Genomic DNA, 13,240 nt, shown 5'->3' on the forward strand with positions numbered 1-13,240 from the left:
ATAACGATATCAATTTGTCATTACAAATATATATATTTATATATTTTAATTATAGTTATTAGCACACTTAATAAATAATTATTATTTTTCTCTATTTTTAAATATATATATATTTTTTATAAACAATATATTTTATTTATCTAATGGAATATTTTTAATGTTACAATTATCAATTCATTTATTTTATTTACAAAAATTTAAAATCCTATAAATAAGTTTCTTAAGTCAAACGAAAAAAAAAAAAATAAAAATAGTAATGGAATAAATGCGATGGTAATAAACAAATGCATTATTTACATTTTAATGTTATTGTTTTTTTTTTTTTTTTTTTTTATGGAAAACAAATTGTCGTAACTTAATATTTAAATTTTAATAATTAATTGTTTATTCAACTAATTCGTCATATATTTAAATTATTTATTATCGCTTGTTAAAATAATAATTAATTTAATTATGAGATTGTTTATTAAGTAACAAATTAATTAATATTATAATATTAATTGCACATTCTTAATTAATGCACAAACCCAATTTTATTTATCTTAAAATAAAAAAATTACTTATTTAAATTAATCAGCCTCTAGACTTTATTTTATAAGAGAATTTTTTAAGTAATTAAATTTTTTATACTAAAAGAAAATCCAATTGAAAAAAAATTATGTACAAAATTTAAATCTACTATAAGATTAGGCACGACTTGAATTTATTTTGAAAAAATGATCTTTTCTCAATAGTGAATTTAAAAAAATTTTCATCTTGAGAAAAATTTAGATGGGTCCTTAGTCTAGTTAGTTTCTAATAGACATCATAGACACTTTAGATCTAAAAAAGATAAAAGTTATTTATAGAAAAAAAGTTATAACATTTTTTTATCTTTTTTGTACCTGCTACTCTTTTGTATTTTCTTTTAGATATTGACCGACAGTTAAAATTATCTTTAATGTATTTTTAATGTTACGATTACAAGCTTTTTTTTTCTGTAACATTTTTTAACAAAGTAAATTATTTTCGTAACTTTTTTAAATTTTTATTTTATTCTCATTTATTATTTTTTTTCTTCTTATACCAAAAAAAAAAACGTTGATAAAAAATATATTTCTCTATTACTTAAAAAAAAATAATTATATACTTAAATATATTTTTTATCAACGTTTTTTTTTATCATATTTATTGTTATTTCTACTATCAGTACTTATCTATCATTATTTCTGTCGGAATTCAATTTCAATTGTCTATTATTTTTTATTTCAAAAAATATATTTTATTTTTTTAAATTTTATTACACGCATCAATAATAATAATTATTGTAAAAAAAAATTTATTATATTGTTATATAACTTTTCTATTATGTATTAAGACACTAATTATATTTTTAAATCATTATTTGTACAATCGTTCAGTGTCATTTATTATTAATTTATTAATTAATTAATTAACTATATGAATAATTTTTCTATAAATTTCATTACAAAAAAAAACATTATCACTTAACAAAATTATTTGTTATACAAAATAATAAAAATAATAAATTTGTATAAATGTTTATTATTATTATTTTTTTTTTAATTTTTATTTAATAGTCGCATAAACTGCTGGGTCATAAGCGACTACAAGAAAAATTGATAACAAAAAATAAAGATAATTAATTATACATATTATATATTATTGAACAGTTTTAGTTTCTTCAGTAGGGTTATAATTTTGACCATGTTGTCCTTGCTATTGAGGCAGCTTGATAAGTCTGTTGGTAGATCCTTCCTGAGGTCGGTGGTTTTGGGCCAGTTGATTACAAGGCGGTTGACGGTGATATTTGAGTTACAATTGGGGCATTTGTTGGGTGGCTCATGAGATATGAGGTGACTGTGTGACACTTTGGTATGACCAATTCTTAGGCGAGTTTGGATACATTGGTGTTTACGGTCTGTGAATGGTGGCTGGACTTCCCAAACGTGTTGCCGGACTTGATGAAGTTTAGATGTTGAGTTTTTCCATAGGACGTTCCATTTTGCCCATATGAAGTCGTTGATGATGACTTTGAATTCTTCGGCAGTGGCAGGCTCTTGTGTTATGGGTATACTGTCAGTTGTGGCTTTTTTGACGGCAGCATCAGCTCTTTCGTTACCCTTGATACCAAGTTGGGAGGGTATCCAAGCAAGCACTATATTAATATTCTTTGCTCTCGACTGGTGGAGCGTCTGTTGGATTTTTCGTAATCTGAGGTCGGTGTTTGTTCGGTTTACTATGGCATCTAGTGCCGATTTTGAGTCTGTTAATATCATAGCGTTTAGTAGATTATTTTGATGGATTAAATCTATTGCTTTGTAGATTGCGTAAACTTCGCATGAGAAAGTATTGAAGAATATCGGTAATTTGAACTGGTAGTCATTGTCTTCGTATATAATTGCACATCCCTTATTTCCTTCTTTCAATGAACCGTCTGTGTATATCCTGGTGTAATCGTGGTATTTATCTAGCATTTCTGATATGAGACTTTTGTATGTTGATTCAGTGTTATACTCTTTGCCAAATGAGTTGTTGAGGACATGAAAGTCTACTGAGAATTCTTCTTGATTCCACGGTGGGATTGGATGGATCTGTCGTTTGTAGACTGTGGTTTCGTTTAGCAATGGATCTTTTAGGATTTTTTTCACTCTGTATAGTATAGGTTGGGGTAGGTGTTGATGTTTGTGGAATTTATCCTCTGAGGGTTGATGTTTATTATTAAAATAATTAATTAAACTATTTTTTTTTTAATTATATTATGGACGAATCATGATAAATATTTTAATATTTTATTTTTTCAATAGTTTTTGGAAGTTAAGACTCTTGCACTAAAAAAATTGACCTGTTACAATGTCAATTGACAGACTAGTCACGGAATTTATTTATTTATCTATTACTTTAAGTTAAAAAAAAATGTGATTACTATCTGAGATTACAGGAAGACTCGTTGTAATATAAAAGGAGATTCTAGTGTTGGTATTTAAAAAATTGAATGTACATATTTTTAAAAGAAACCTTGTGATGATTTAATAAAAATTTTATTCAATTTTTTTTACTCAACTAGAATCTCCCAAAAAATAAAAAAATTCATTTCTATCTTGATTACGATTTTTTTTTAAACAAAATCAGTCGTACTAACTTTGGCTTACGATAAAAACTTAATTTATTTATTCTTCAACTAATTTAATAAATTAATATATTTTTAATAATTAAAAAAAAAAAAAATTGCAATGGTTCATTCAATTATTTGAATATTTAAAACTAAGATTTTTGACGAGCGACAAGGGCTTGAAGATGTTCCAGTTCTTTCATTAATTCTCGATTTGTCTGCTCAAGTGTACTGACACGATTGCGATAATTTAAATTTTCATTTGACAAAATGCTTACTTTTCTTTCTAAACCATCCATATATTCTTTTTTCTTTCGTCGTGATTCTTGTGCTGATATTTTATTTTTTATTTTTCTACGTACTTTTTTTAATGATTTTTCTTCTTGTTTTGTTAATGGTAATTTTGTTGGTACTGGATAACCTTCGGCTATTAATGTACGTTTTTCTTCTTCAGTAAGAATCAATGTACCTGTTGATCCCTTCTAAAAAATAAACAAAAAACGAAAAATGTACAAATAATTACTTAATTGGTCAATAAATAATAATTACTACGGCAGAATAGTCTATTTTTTTGTTCTTTAAATTATTAAAGAAAAAATGTGGCTGGAAACATGTAAGGAAGTAGGCGACGACCATAACAAAAATAATAAACAATGCGGACCCAGGCGACGTATAAAGCAGAGTAGAGAAAAACCTGAAAACAAAACTGGAAGTTGAAATACAAGGACACTAGGATAGAATCGACAGCTAAAAATACCATGGGATGGACAAAAAAATAAAACAGGAAAAAGGGAGGAAAGTTACTGAAGAGATAAAAATTTAGAAGGAGGAATTAAAGAACAGTGGGCAAATATAAGATGCGGTAATATTGTCAGATCAAAAATCAAAGGATTTACAGAAACAAACTGCAGAACGTAGACGTCAAGTGTCATTGAAAAAAAAAAAAAAAAAAAACACCAAGTGGGAATATTAATTATCAAGTTATAAATAATAATATACAGACTGTAAAAAACTGGAAAGTTGTACAAATGGGAAAATAAATAAAATAAAAATTACCGGTTGACATGATATCAATGATGTATGAATAGGTTGTCTTGTTGTATGTCCATTAGTTACATATAAACGTGGTCCATAAATACCACGTATATTTTGTACAGTACATATATTGTTATTATCAAGACGTCTTATTGGTGAACATGATGCTGATACTCCGCCATTACTACCACTTTCACTGTCTGAATTATTACTACTAGGTGGTGTTGGTGGTAAACTTTGCGATGATGTTTGTGTATCATCATTACAACAACTATTACTGCTACTTATTAGTTGTGATGATACATGATATTCACCTAAATTCATATCTTCATAATCTTCATCATCAGCTTCACTGTCGCTTGTATGTTGTTGCTGTTGCTCCTGCTGCTGATGATGATTATGATTATGTTGCTGTTGCTGTTGTTGAACTTGTCCATCTAAATGTAATCGATTTGGTGAAATCATTTCAATAAGATTTTTATCGTCAATATCAATATTTATTTCAACATCATCATTATTATTGTCAATTAAATGTAATGGCTCTTCTTTTATTTCCATACACTCTTCTACAACATCAAGAATATTTGATGGTGTTATTGGTGATGAATCCGTTGGTGATGTACGTCCATGACTGGAGGCTTTTTTCATTGATATTGCGGGAAAACATTCTTCTTCCATATCTATAAGTATGAGGAAAAAAAAAATATGTATATATATATTTATTTTATTTATTTATTTGGCTATGAAGTTTATACTTCTTGCAGCCATCCAAATACATAATACATTACAATACAGTATAGTATAAATTATTAAATTATCATCTAATATCATTCATTACAATATCATCTAATACAAATTAGCTTGTTGTACTTAAAAAATGTTCAAAACACGATACACAAAACTTTTGAAATGTTAATTTATTTGTGCAATTTACTGGTAGGTTATTCTATGCCCTTATTGCACATACGATTAACGATTTATCATATTTAGCACCACGACAATTTGGTAGTGCTAATAAATCTTGTCGTATATATATATATATTTATTGTAAATATTATTTATTTAAAAAAAAATTTTCTATGTTACGACTCTGAATTTTCCGTCGTAGGTCATAGACGCTAACTGTAAAAGTAATTTTCCGCAACAATATTTTAAAACGAATAAGTAAATTTTAATAAAAAAGAATAATCAAATAAGATCAGAGATAATTTTTATAAAAATAAAATTAATTAATGAGAAATCAAGATAATAAATTTGTTGTTAAAAACCTCTTAATAAAAAAATAATCTTCACCCTAATTCTTCCAAATAAGTCTGATTGATTGTCTGTTGATTGAGGAAAAAAAGAAAAAGAAAAAGAAAAATAAAAAAATTTACCATCAATTTTGGTGGCTATTCTTATACGTCCTTCAATGTCAATTTCACGTTTACTTGAAGCTACATTAACCGTTGCGGGTGATGGTGAACGACAATTAGTTGTAGCTGGTGATGCTGGTGGACTATAAGCTAATAAACTGTAGCTGTGTTCAGTTTTAATGGGTCTTGTACCACCTAGAGCTGCGTCAGTCATCAAACGGTCACGTAAAACAACTTCGAGAGTTTTATCTTTAACTCCCAGTATATTCCAGTCCTCATCTTTGCCGATTAGAAGATCGTTCCCAAGCATCTGTAATTAAATAATAAAAAATAATTTAATTAATAATCAATAACAAAAATAAATACATACATACATTTGATGATAAATAATTTATGACAAGTAATTTTAAGCATAAAATTATTTTAAAAAATTTTTTTAACCTTTCGTAAGATAAATATCTAGTCTAGACTAGTCTAGATATTAAATGGGTATTTTGAACTTGTTTTTAAAAATAGATTTTATTACATCACTAGTGTAGCATGAGTTAAGTGAAAGGGCTGCGGTCAAGTTGAAGGCTAACATTTAAATTATAATTTATAAATATTTATATTAATTATTACGTTCATTATTATATGTTTTTTAAGGTATTAAGTTGTTATTATTATTATTATTAATAAATAAAAAATTAATTTAAAAATATAATAAAAAAAAATAAGTAAGTAAGTAAGTTGATAAATTGAAGGGAAAGAAAAGAGTTTTTTTATGCTCCAACTATGCGGAACTCTGTTATATTTCAAGGTTAACTACACTTTAGTGTACTTTTATTTTTATTTAACCGTATTTCCGTCATATTTTATATTTATTTTGTTTTTCTTTCAGGATTTTCAAATTTTTTATATTCCCGCCATTTGTCATATTTTTCTGAAAAATTTAATTGAATTTACATTAAAATTATATTGTAGATATAAAATTATAAAAAAAAAAGTATGAGATCGTGAATATTTTAAAAACCGCAAGACAATAAATTTGCTAACCTTAACAATTTACCGTAAATTATTTTCGCACTAAGCATTTTCATTATTATTATTTAAGTTTATTTGATATTTAATACCGTCACGAATTCTATTGAATTTATATTTATAAATTACATTTTTTTTTTATATATTAAATTATTTAAATTTAAAACGAAAAGTTTTTAAAAACTTAAATATCTAGGAGTAAATAATGCAGGTAAAAAAAAAAAAAATGATGCATGGATTTCTTATTTCTTATGTATAAGATATTTTTTTTTTCCTTTAAATTTAAAGGAAAAGAATCCTAACTGGTCTGGAATAAGGTGTAAAGGTTGCTTACCGGTTTCAGTGACTCGGCCAAGCAGTCCCGATACAAGTACAAGTTAAGTCACGAAAAAAGGTGAATGTCCTCAGGTAGGACAGGAGCTGGAATGAAGACTCACCTCCATTTCTATCCTTTCTTAATTCACGCAAGCAACCAAGATAAAAATACCAAGAGACGGTGAGTGATAAAACGAGACAGGGATAGATAAAAAAAAAAAATATATATATATCTACATATATATAAAATCAGAGTCTGAGTGAGAGTCAAGTCTCGTATTGGACAACTCTACACTTAAATATACTAACAGGTATACGTTTTTTTTTTACTTGATAATCTACAGTCATCTGCTTCGATATATACATATAAATTATACTATTCCCTACTATTAAGTCCGTTTGAAAAAATATATATTTTTTTATTCTTCATTAGTAAACTTTTACACTCATACAGAAAATTTAAAATCAAATGAAAATCAATTAATTCTATAAATTTTGATCTTAATTAAAATATATCCGCCCTATTAAATATTTTAAAAACAATTGTTAGTTAAGTGAATAATTATTATATAAATATGTTATTATAAAAAAATAAATAATTTTATGTATTTTGTTAGTTAGTTTTATTTTTTTTTTATTTTTTATTTTCTGTATTTAACGATACCATAGCACGATGTAATGTTGATAGGATTGAAGTCAAGGCGATACTCTAACTCTTTTGTACGAGTTAATGTTAAAATGATATCGATAACTGATAAGAATTGTGTTATAACTTTAGCACTAGGAATACTTAACAAATATATGTATACATATGCATATCAATGAAACTTTTGCAATAGGCAAACTACCTTTTTTTTTATTTTTTAAATATAAATATTATTTTTTTTTATTATTAATAATTAATAATAATAATGAAATTAATAAATATGTAAAAAGTAAAACTTGCTATAACTGTTTCCGGTTCACGCGCGAGTTTGTATCAACACTTCCGGTGCCCTATACGAACATCAGTAGACCATGAATTTAAATCCTAATATGAGCTTCAATCTTATGATTTTGTTTGTTTTTAAGTAACAACTGATTGAAATACAATTAATTTAATAATTTTAAATCAGCGGTTATAAGATTTAAAATTTTTGATTAAATTTTTGTATATAATTTTTTGGTAGGGTTGGAAATTAAAAAAAAAATTTAAGAAAGTATAGAAATTGTAGTTGACAGTTATAGGACCTTGAGCGACCGAAATATCGCCAGTAGAAAACATTCAAACGTTTTTGCAGAAGCTAAAAAAAAAATCAAAATCATTTTTTTTGTCCCTGATAAAAATATCTAAGCATTCACTGGACAAAAAAAATTTTGTTTGACTCGAAATTTTATTTAAAATATTTTAATAATTGTAATTGATAATTATTATTACTATAATTAATAGCAAAAGCCTTGAACAATTTATATAAATTATGTGATCGTCTGAACTATGATCTCAGTCCAGGGTTAAAAATAAATAAGTAGGCAATTTATACATAAATAAATAAATAAAAAATAGGAAAAAAAAAAAGAGGGTAAGTATGTAATTTACTTGTGTTCTAATTAGATTAGATAGATGATCAACAACACAATAGGAGGGACACTTTCATAATTTCGATTATTACTATTTATTTATTTATTTATTTATTATTATTATTTTTATATTTTATTTATAATTACTATTAAAGCCATGACATTTTTTTAAATTTATTATCTATATCTTATTATTGATCAATAATATTTATGTAATATAAAATTTATGAATAATTTAATAATTGAATATTTATTAAATTGTCTAATTGTCAATCGTAGTAATAAAAATATTTATTTTATATACTTGTAAATGAATAAACTTGTTATGTAATTATAATTATAATTATATTTTAACATAAATTTTATGTTAATCAAATAATAATGCAATGAAATTTAATTGTAATAAAGAATTGATATTTTAAAAACTTAAAATATTTTTAAACATTAATAAGACTAAAGAATATTATTTTATTATTTACATTAAAAAGTTTACACAATTGCTAATTACTCAAGTGTTCTTAAAATGTCATCATTAATATATGTTACATATAATTAATTTTTTTTTTTATTCGTATACTTAATGTTTGAACTTGCAATTAAGTAAAAGAAAAAAAAAATATTATTGCACTAAATTGTTTTAAATAAAAATAATTATTTAAAAATGAATTATTATCATTTATTGATAAGAGGAAATTCATTGGATACTTTGATAAAATAATTTTTTGTAATAAAAACAAAAAATACTGTGAGAGGGATTCGAAGCTGTGACTTTTAAGTGGAACGTTTTATGACAAGTGTCAGAAAAATTAATCAGTAAAAAGGTTTTTTTTTGTCCTGTTCACAGGACATTTATTGTGGTAATACACTCACTACGCCAAATAGTTTTAGGAGTCACCACTATGCGGCGAATGAGCGCACAGACTTTTCTCCTTCAGACACATGTCATCAACCTTTTAACATTTCAAATGAACAGGTTTTTGATTTTTTTTTTTTTTTCATTCAAACAATCACTGTTAACATGTGCACAAATTGTGTCATGAACTGCCAACTATTATGCTATACTTTGTTAATGGTGAATTAATCAGGGGTCTGGGCATATCTACTTACGTAAGTATGCGACAGATATCATGTTAATTGTGATATTTGTTGTGGATTTATCTATCGAGGGCCTGTATTTGTCATGAGCGGGCTAGACAAACTTACGGACTCATTCCGTAATACAGTAATGGATTAATCAGTAAAAAGGGCCTAGTTCGGGCTGTCTATATTTTTCTCAATTTATCTATAAATTGTCTTATTGAAAAGGTTAATTGTAAATTTAGGTTTCACTATATTTAAAAATTGGTCGGACGACGTAAATGTAAAATATATATGTCGTTATAAATTTAAGAGTCAACAATTCATCAATTTTGAATTCAATCTTTAACTATCGCATTTATGGAGTAATAATTTCGAATTACATAGTAATATTGAATTTTTTCGCGTTTAAATTAATAAAAATTTTCATTTATTATTCAATTCCGCTTAAGAAAATCTATTAGTTAATTAATTTAATGAGTAATGAGTAGAATAATTTTTTTAAAACTCTTATCGAGTTCATTAGTTGAAAGCCAAGTGATAAACGTACAATATATATATATATATATATATATATATATATATATATTAATATAAATTTAATTGTATATAAGTTTAAGAGTCGTTAACATTTATATTGTACTTGATTCGTGATAAAGATCATGGCAATTAGGGCCAAGTATTATCTCGAGCTTCCCGGAAATGAACCAAAGTCTGTTTACACATTCAACCACATCAATTTATTATTTGGCTTTTTTTTGTAAATATTTGAAACGATTGATCGGCGTCAATATCGATGTATATATTGTATAAGTATGTTATGTAAATCTATTGCACTTAAATTTAAAGTCGTGTTAAAAAGAATAAAAATGTATATTTCGTTGTTAAAAATTTGAACAGGTGATAGCATGCAATTGATTAAATTTAATATTTATATTTATAGATTGCCGGACAGTTGAAGCATAAAAAAAACATGTGGTATTGTATGATGGGTGTGAAAAATTTATATTTTTTTTTTTTCAACTTACCGGCTCACCCAAATACGATTCCCATAGATCCCTCAGGTCACTTCCCATGTCGTACAAATCCATTATTATTATTATTATTATTCAAGTTTTTTTTGTACCCTCACGAATTCTTCCCCTTGGCTATGGTGATTTATTGATGACTTTAGAAAATCATTTTCCTGGGAAAAAAAAATATTATTATTATTATTTCCCTTTTCGGAGCTTGTAAACGAATAGTTCTTTTATTATTTTATAACTTTGCTTTTTAGGAAAAAATAATTTTTGAAAAATTAAAAGTAATATTTATTTTACAATAAGAAATTATAAATAATTTATGATTAATGTACATTGATTACGAAATAATACATTAAATGTTGCTAAGTATGTAAATATATATGATAAAATTGTAAGCATGTATGAAAAATTATTATTGTTATGGTTATAATCAAAGCATCGTATTTTTACACGTGATTGTGATCACATATGGTTATACATATATATGATTGATGTATAATGCAAATCAAGATTTTATAACGATTATGTCGCAATGTAATCAATAAAAGTTACATCAATAAATTAATTCATTTATTTAAAAATTTTTTAAATTTAAAAAAATTTGAACCGCAATAATTTCTAAAACTTTAGAACTTGCAAAAAAAAATTTTTAAATCTATCAAAATAAAAAGATAGTAAATTTTATAAATATTTCATAGTTCAAAAATTTCGAGTTATTTTTTTTAGAAAAGAATTTCGAATATAAAACATTTTATACTTAAGAATATTAAGAATAACTCCAAAATAATTAATAAAATTATTTAAATTTAAATAAATTGAATTTCCCGCGTGATTAAAAAATCTACCATATTGAACTCACCTGTCCAGATTGTCGCAATGTTTAATTATTAAAAACTTTAAAAAAGTGTCAAAAAATCCATTGATCCGTAAAAATCCATTAAATTCACAATAAACATTTAAAAATGCACAGAAAAAAATTTGTAACAGTAAATATAAATAAATCAATATCAGCCAACACCCGCACCGGCACGGGTTCGACACTCGACAGATGTACAGACAAAATATCACTATTTTTATTTACTTGTAACTTAAAACATCACATCAACACACACTTTAATCACTTAAAATTCATATTTACTTTATTTGTTTATAAATATAAGTATGTATGTTACTAACAATATAAATATATATATATATATTTAATTATATTATTTATGGTTATGATCACATGTAAACAGTTTAAATAAACACACGGAAAACAATACGGAAGAAAAAGTAAAATAGTCTTGATTCTCAATAGCGTGGTTGTGGTTGTGTCTGTTTAAATATAAGTAGAAAGAGATGGAGAGAAAAAAAAGGAGTTAGAGAGCGAGTGAGTGAGAGGAAGAGGGAGAGAGAAAGAGTAAGAGGGGAGTAAAAAAAAGTCGGACGAAAACTAACACTGTACGCGTCGTTGTTGAAAAGCATCTAAAGCACGAATGCCGATTGTAATAACAACGAGTCAACGAGAGAAGTTATGCACGTGGTACCCCGGCAGCCCCGGCAATACTCAAAATGTTATCGAATCAGCCAACCACGATGAACCACCTGTTACTGTGTCGTGCTTATCTCCTCTACAAATGCGCGCGCACATGGACTCGAAATTCCGATATGTCTATAAACTTTTTAGCTATAAAAAAAAAAAATTATATTATTCGTTTATTAAAACGCGGTTATTTTTTATTATTCAAAATAAAACTAAAAAAATTTTTCATTCATCGAGATTTAAAAAACGAAAAAAAAAAAAAAATTTTACATGCGCGGAGTAGAACGGAGGTGCGCAAAGTCGATAATGTGCGTGGTAAGATAGGAAGGGGATGCGCAGTACTTTAAAAAGTAGCTTTTGGATAAAGAGTGGGTGTGCGCAGTAAAGAGAAAAGAGGTTATGCGCATGGCGGGATAATGCGCAGATAAATGAATGCGCAATAAGCCGGGCGTAGTCTTTTTTTTTATTTTTTTATCCGTATGTTAACTTAATAATAATTCATGAATATATGGTTTTTTAATTTGTTTGTAATTAGGTTATTAATTATGTAATTTAATTGAAATTAATTTATAGTATATGGTTTTGAATTTTAATAACGCTCGTTAGAATAAATGTTATCTGCTGATATCAGTTCTTTACAGAGGATAAGATTATTTTTTTTTTTTTTTAGAATGTTATGATTTAGAAAATGTATATAAATAGATATATATAGATATATATTTATTTGCTTGAAATTACTTTTTATTTTTTTTATTATATGTTTGTTTTTTAAATATTTGTTTAGTAATTATTATAAACTTTATTTGATTATTTTATGATTTATTTATTTAGGGCTATGATTATTATTATTATTATTTTTGTAGATGATTCTAATTTAAATTGGAGCTTAAATGCGGGTGTGAAGCTATCAATTGATGCGGGTTATCGATTTTTTGACAGAATTGAATAATTTCCTTCAATTTTCAAGGAAAATAGTAAATTTCAATAATTAAATTTTTTTTCAGTCATCTTTTAATTTTCGAATCGATCAATTAGTTTTTGAAAAAAGTAAAATCAATTTTTAATAGTATATTATACACCTAGGGTAGTAAAGTAAGAAATGTCTCAGATCACATGTAATCTGACATTTCTTACTTTACTACCCTAGGTGTGTAATATACTATTAAAAATTGATTTTACTTTTTTCAAAAACTAATTGATCGATTCGAAAATTAAAAGATGA

General features: G+C 25.5%; 1 protein-coding gene across 4 annotated transcripts in view; it reads right to left on the reverse strand.

Annotated features, from left to right (window-relative positions):
* Positions 1–3,132: 3,132 nt before the first annotated feature.
* Positions 3,133–13,240, reverse strand: part of LOC130678176 (cyclic AMP response element-binding protein A) — an 80,346-nt gene continuing 70,238 nt past the window's right edge. Inside the window, exons 1-5 of one of the 4 annotated variants that reach the window (XM_057485221.1) lie at positions 11,353–12,069; positions 10,500–10,657; positions 5,524–5,812; positions 4,169–4,827; positions 3,133–3,594 (exon numbers count right to left, since the gene is read on the reverse strand). In XM_057485221.1, the coding sequence (XP_057341204.1) occupies positions 3,265–3,594; positions 4,169–4,827; positions 5,524–5,812; positions 10,500–10,562 (1,341 nt within the window). In that variant the 5' untranslated portion in view covers positions 10,563–10,657; positions 11,353–12,069 and the 3' untranslated portion in view covers positions 3,133–3,264. Of the gene's footprint in view, positions 3,595–4,168; positions 4,828–5,523; positions 5,813–5,943; positions 6,097–6,856; positions 6,997–10,499; positions 10,658–11,352; positions 12,070–13,240 lie in introns of those variants that run through there. The other 3 variants (XM_057485222.1, XM_057485223.1, XM_057485224.1) reach the window with 3 other exon arrangements.

Source organism: Microplitis mediator, chromosome 1 (assembly GCF_029852145.1).
Source record: "Microplitis mediator isolate UGA2020A chromosome 1, iyMicMedi2.1, whole genome shotgun sequence".
NCBI classification, from domain to species: domain Eukaryota; kingdom Metazoa; phylum Arthropoda; class Insecta; order Hymenoptera; family Braconidae; genus Microplitis; species Microplitis mediator.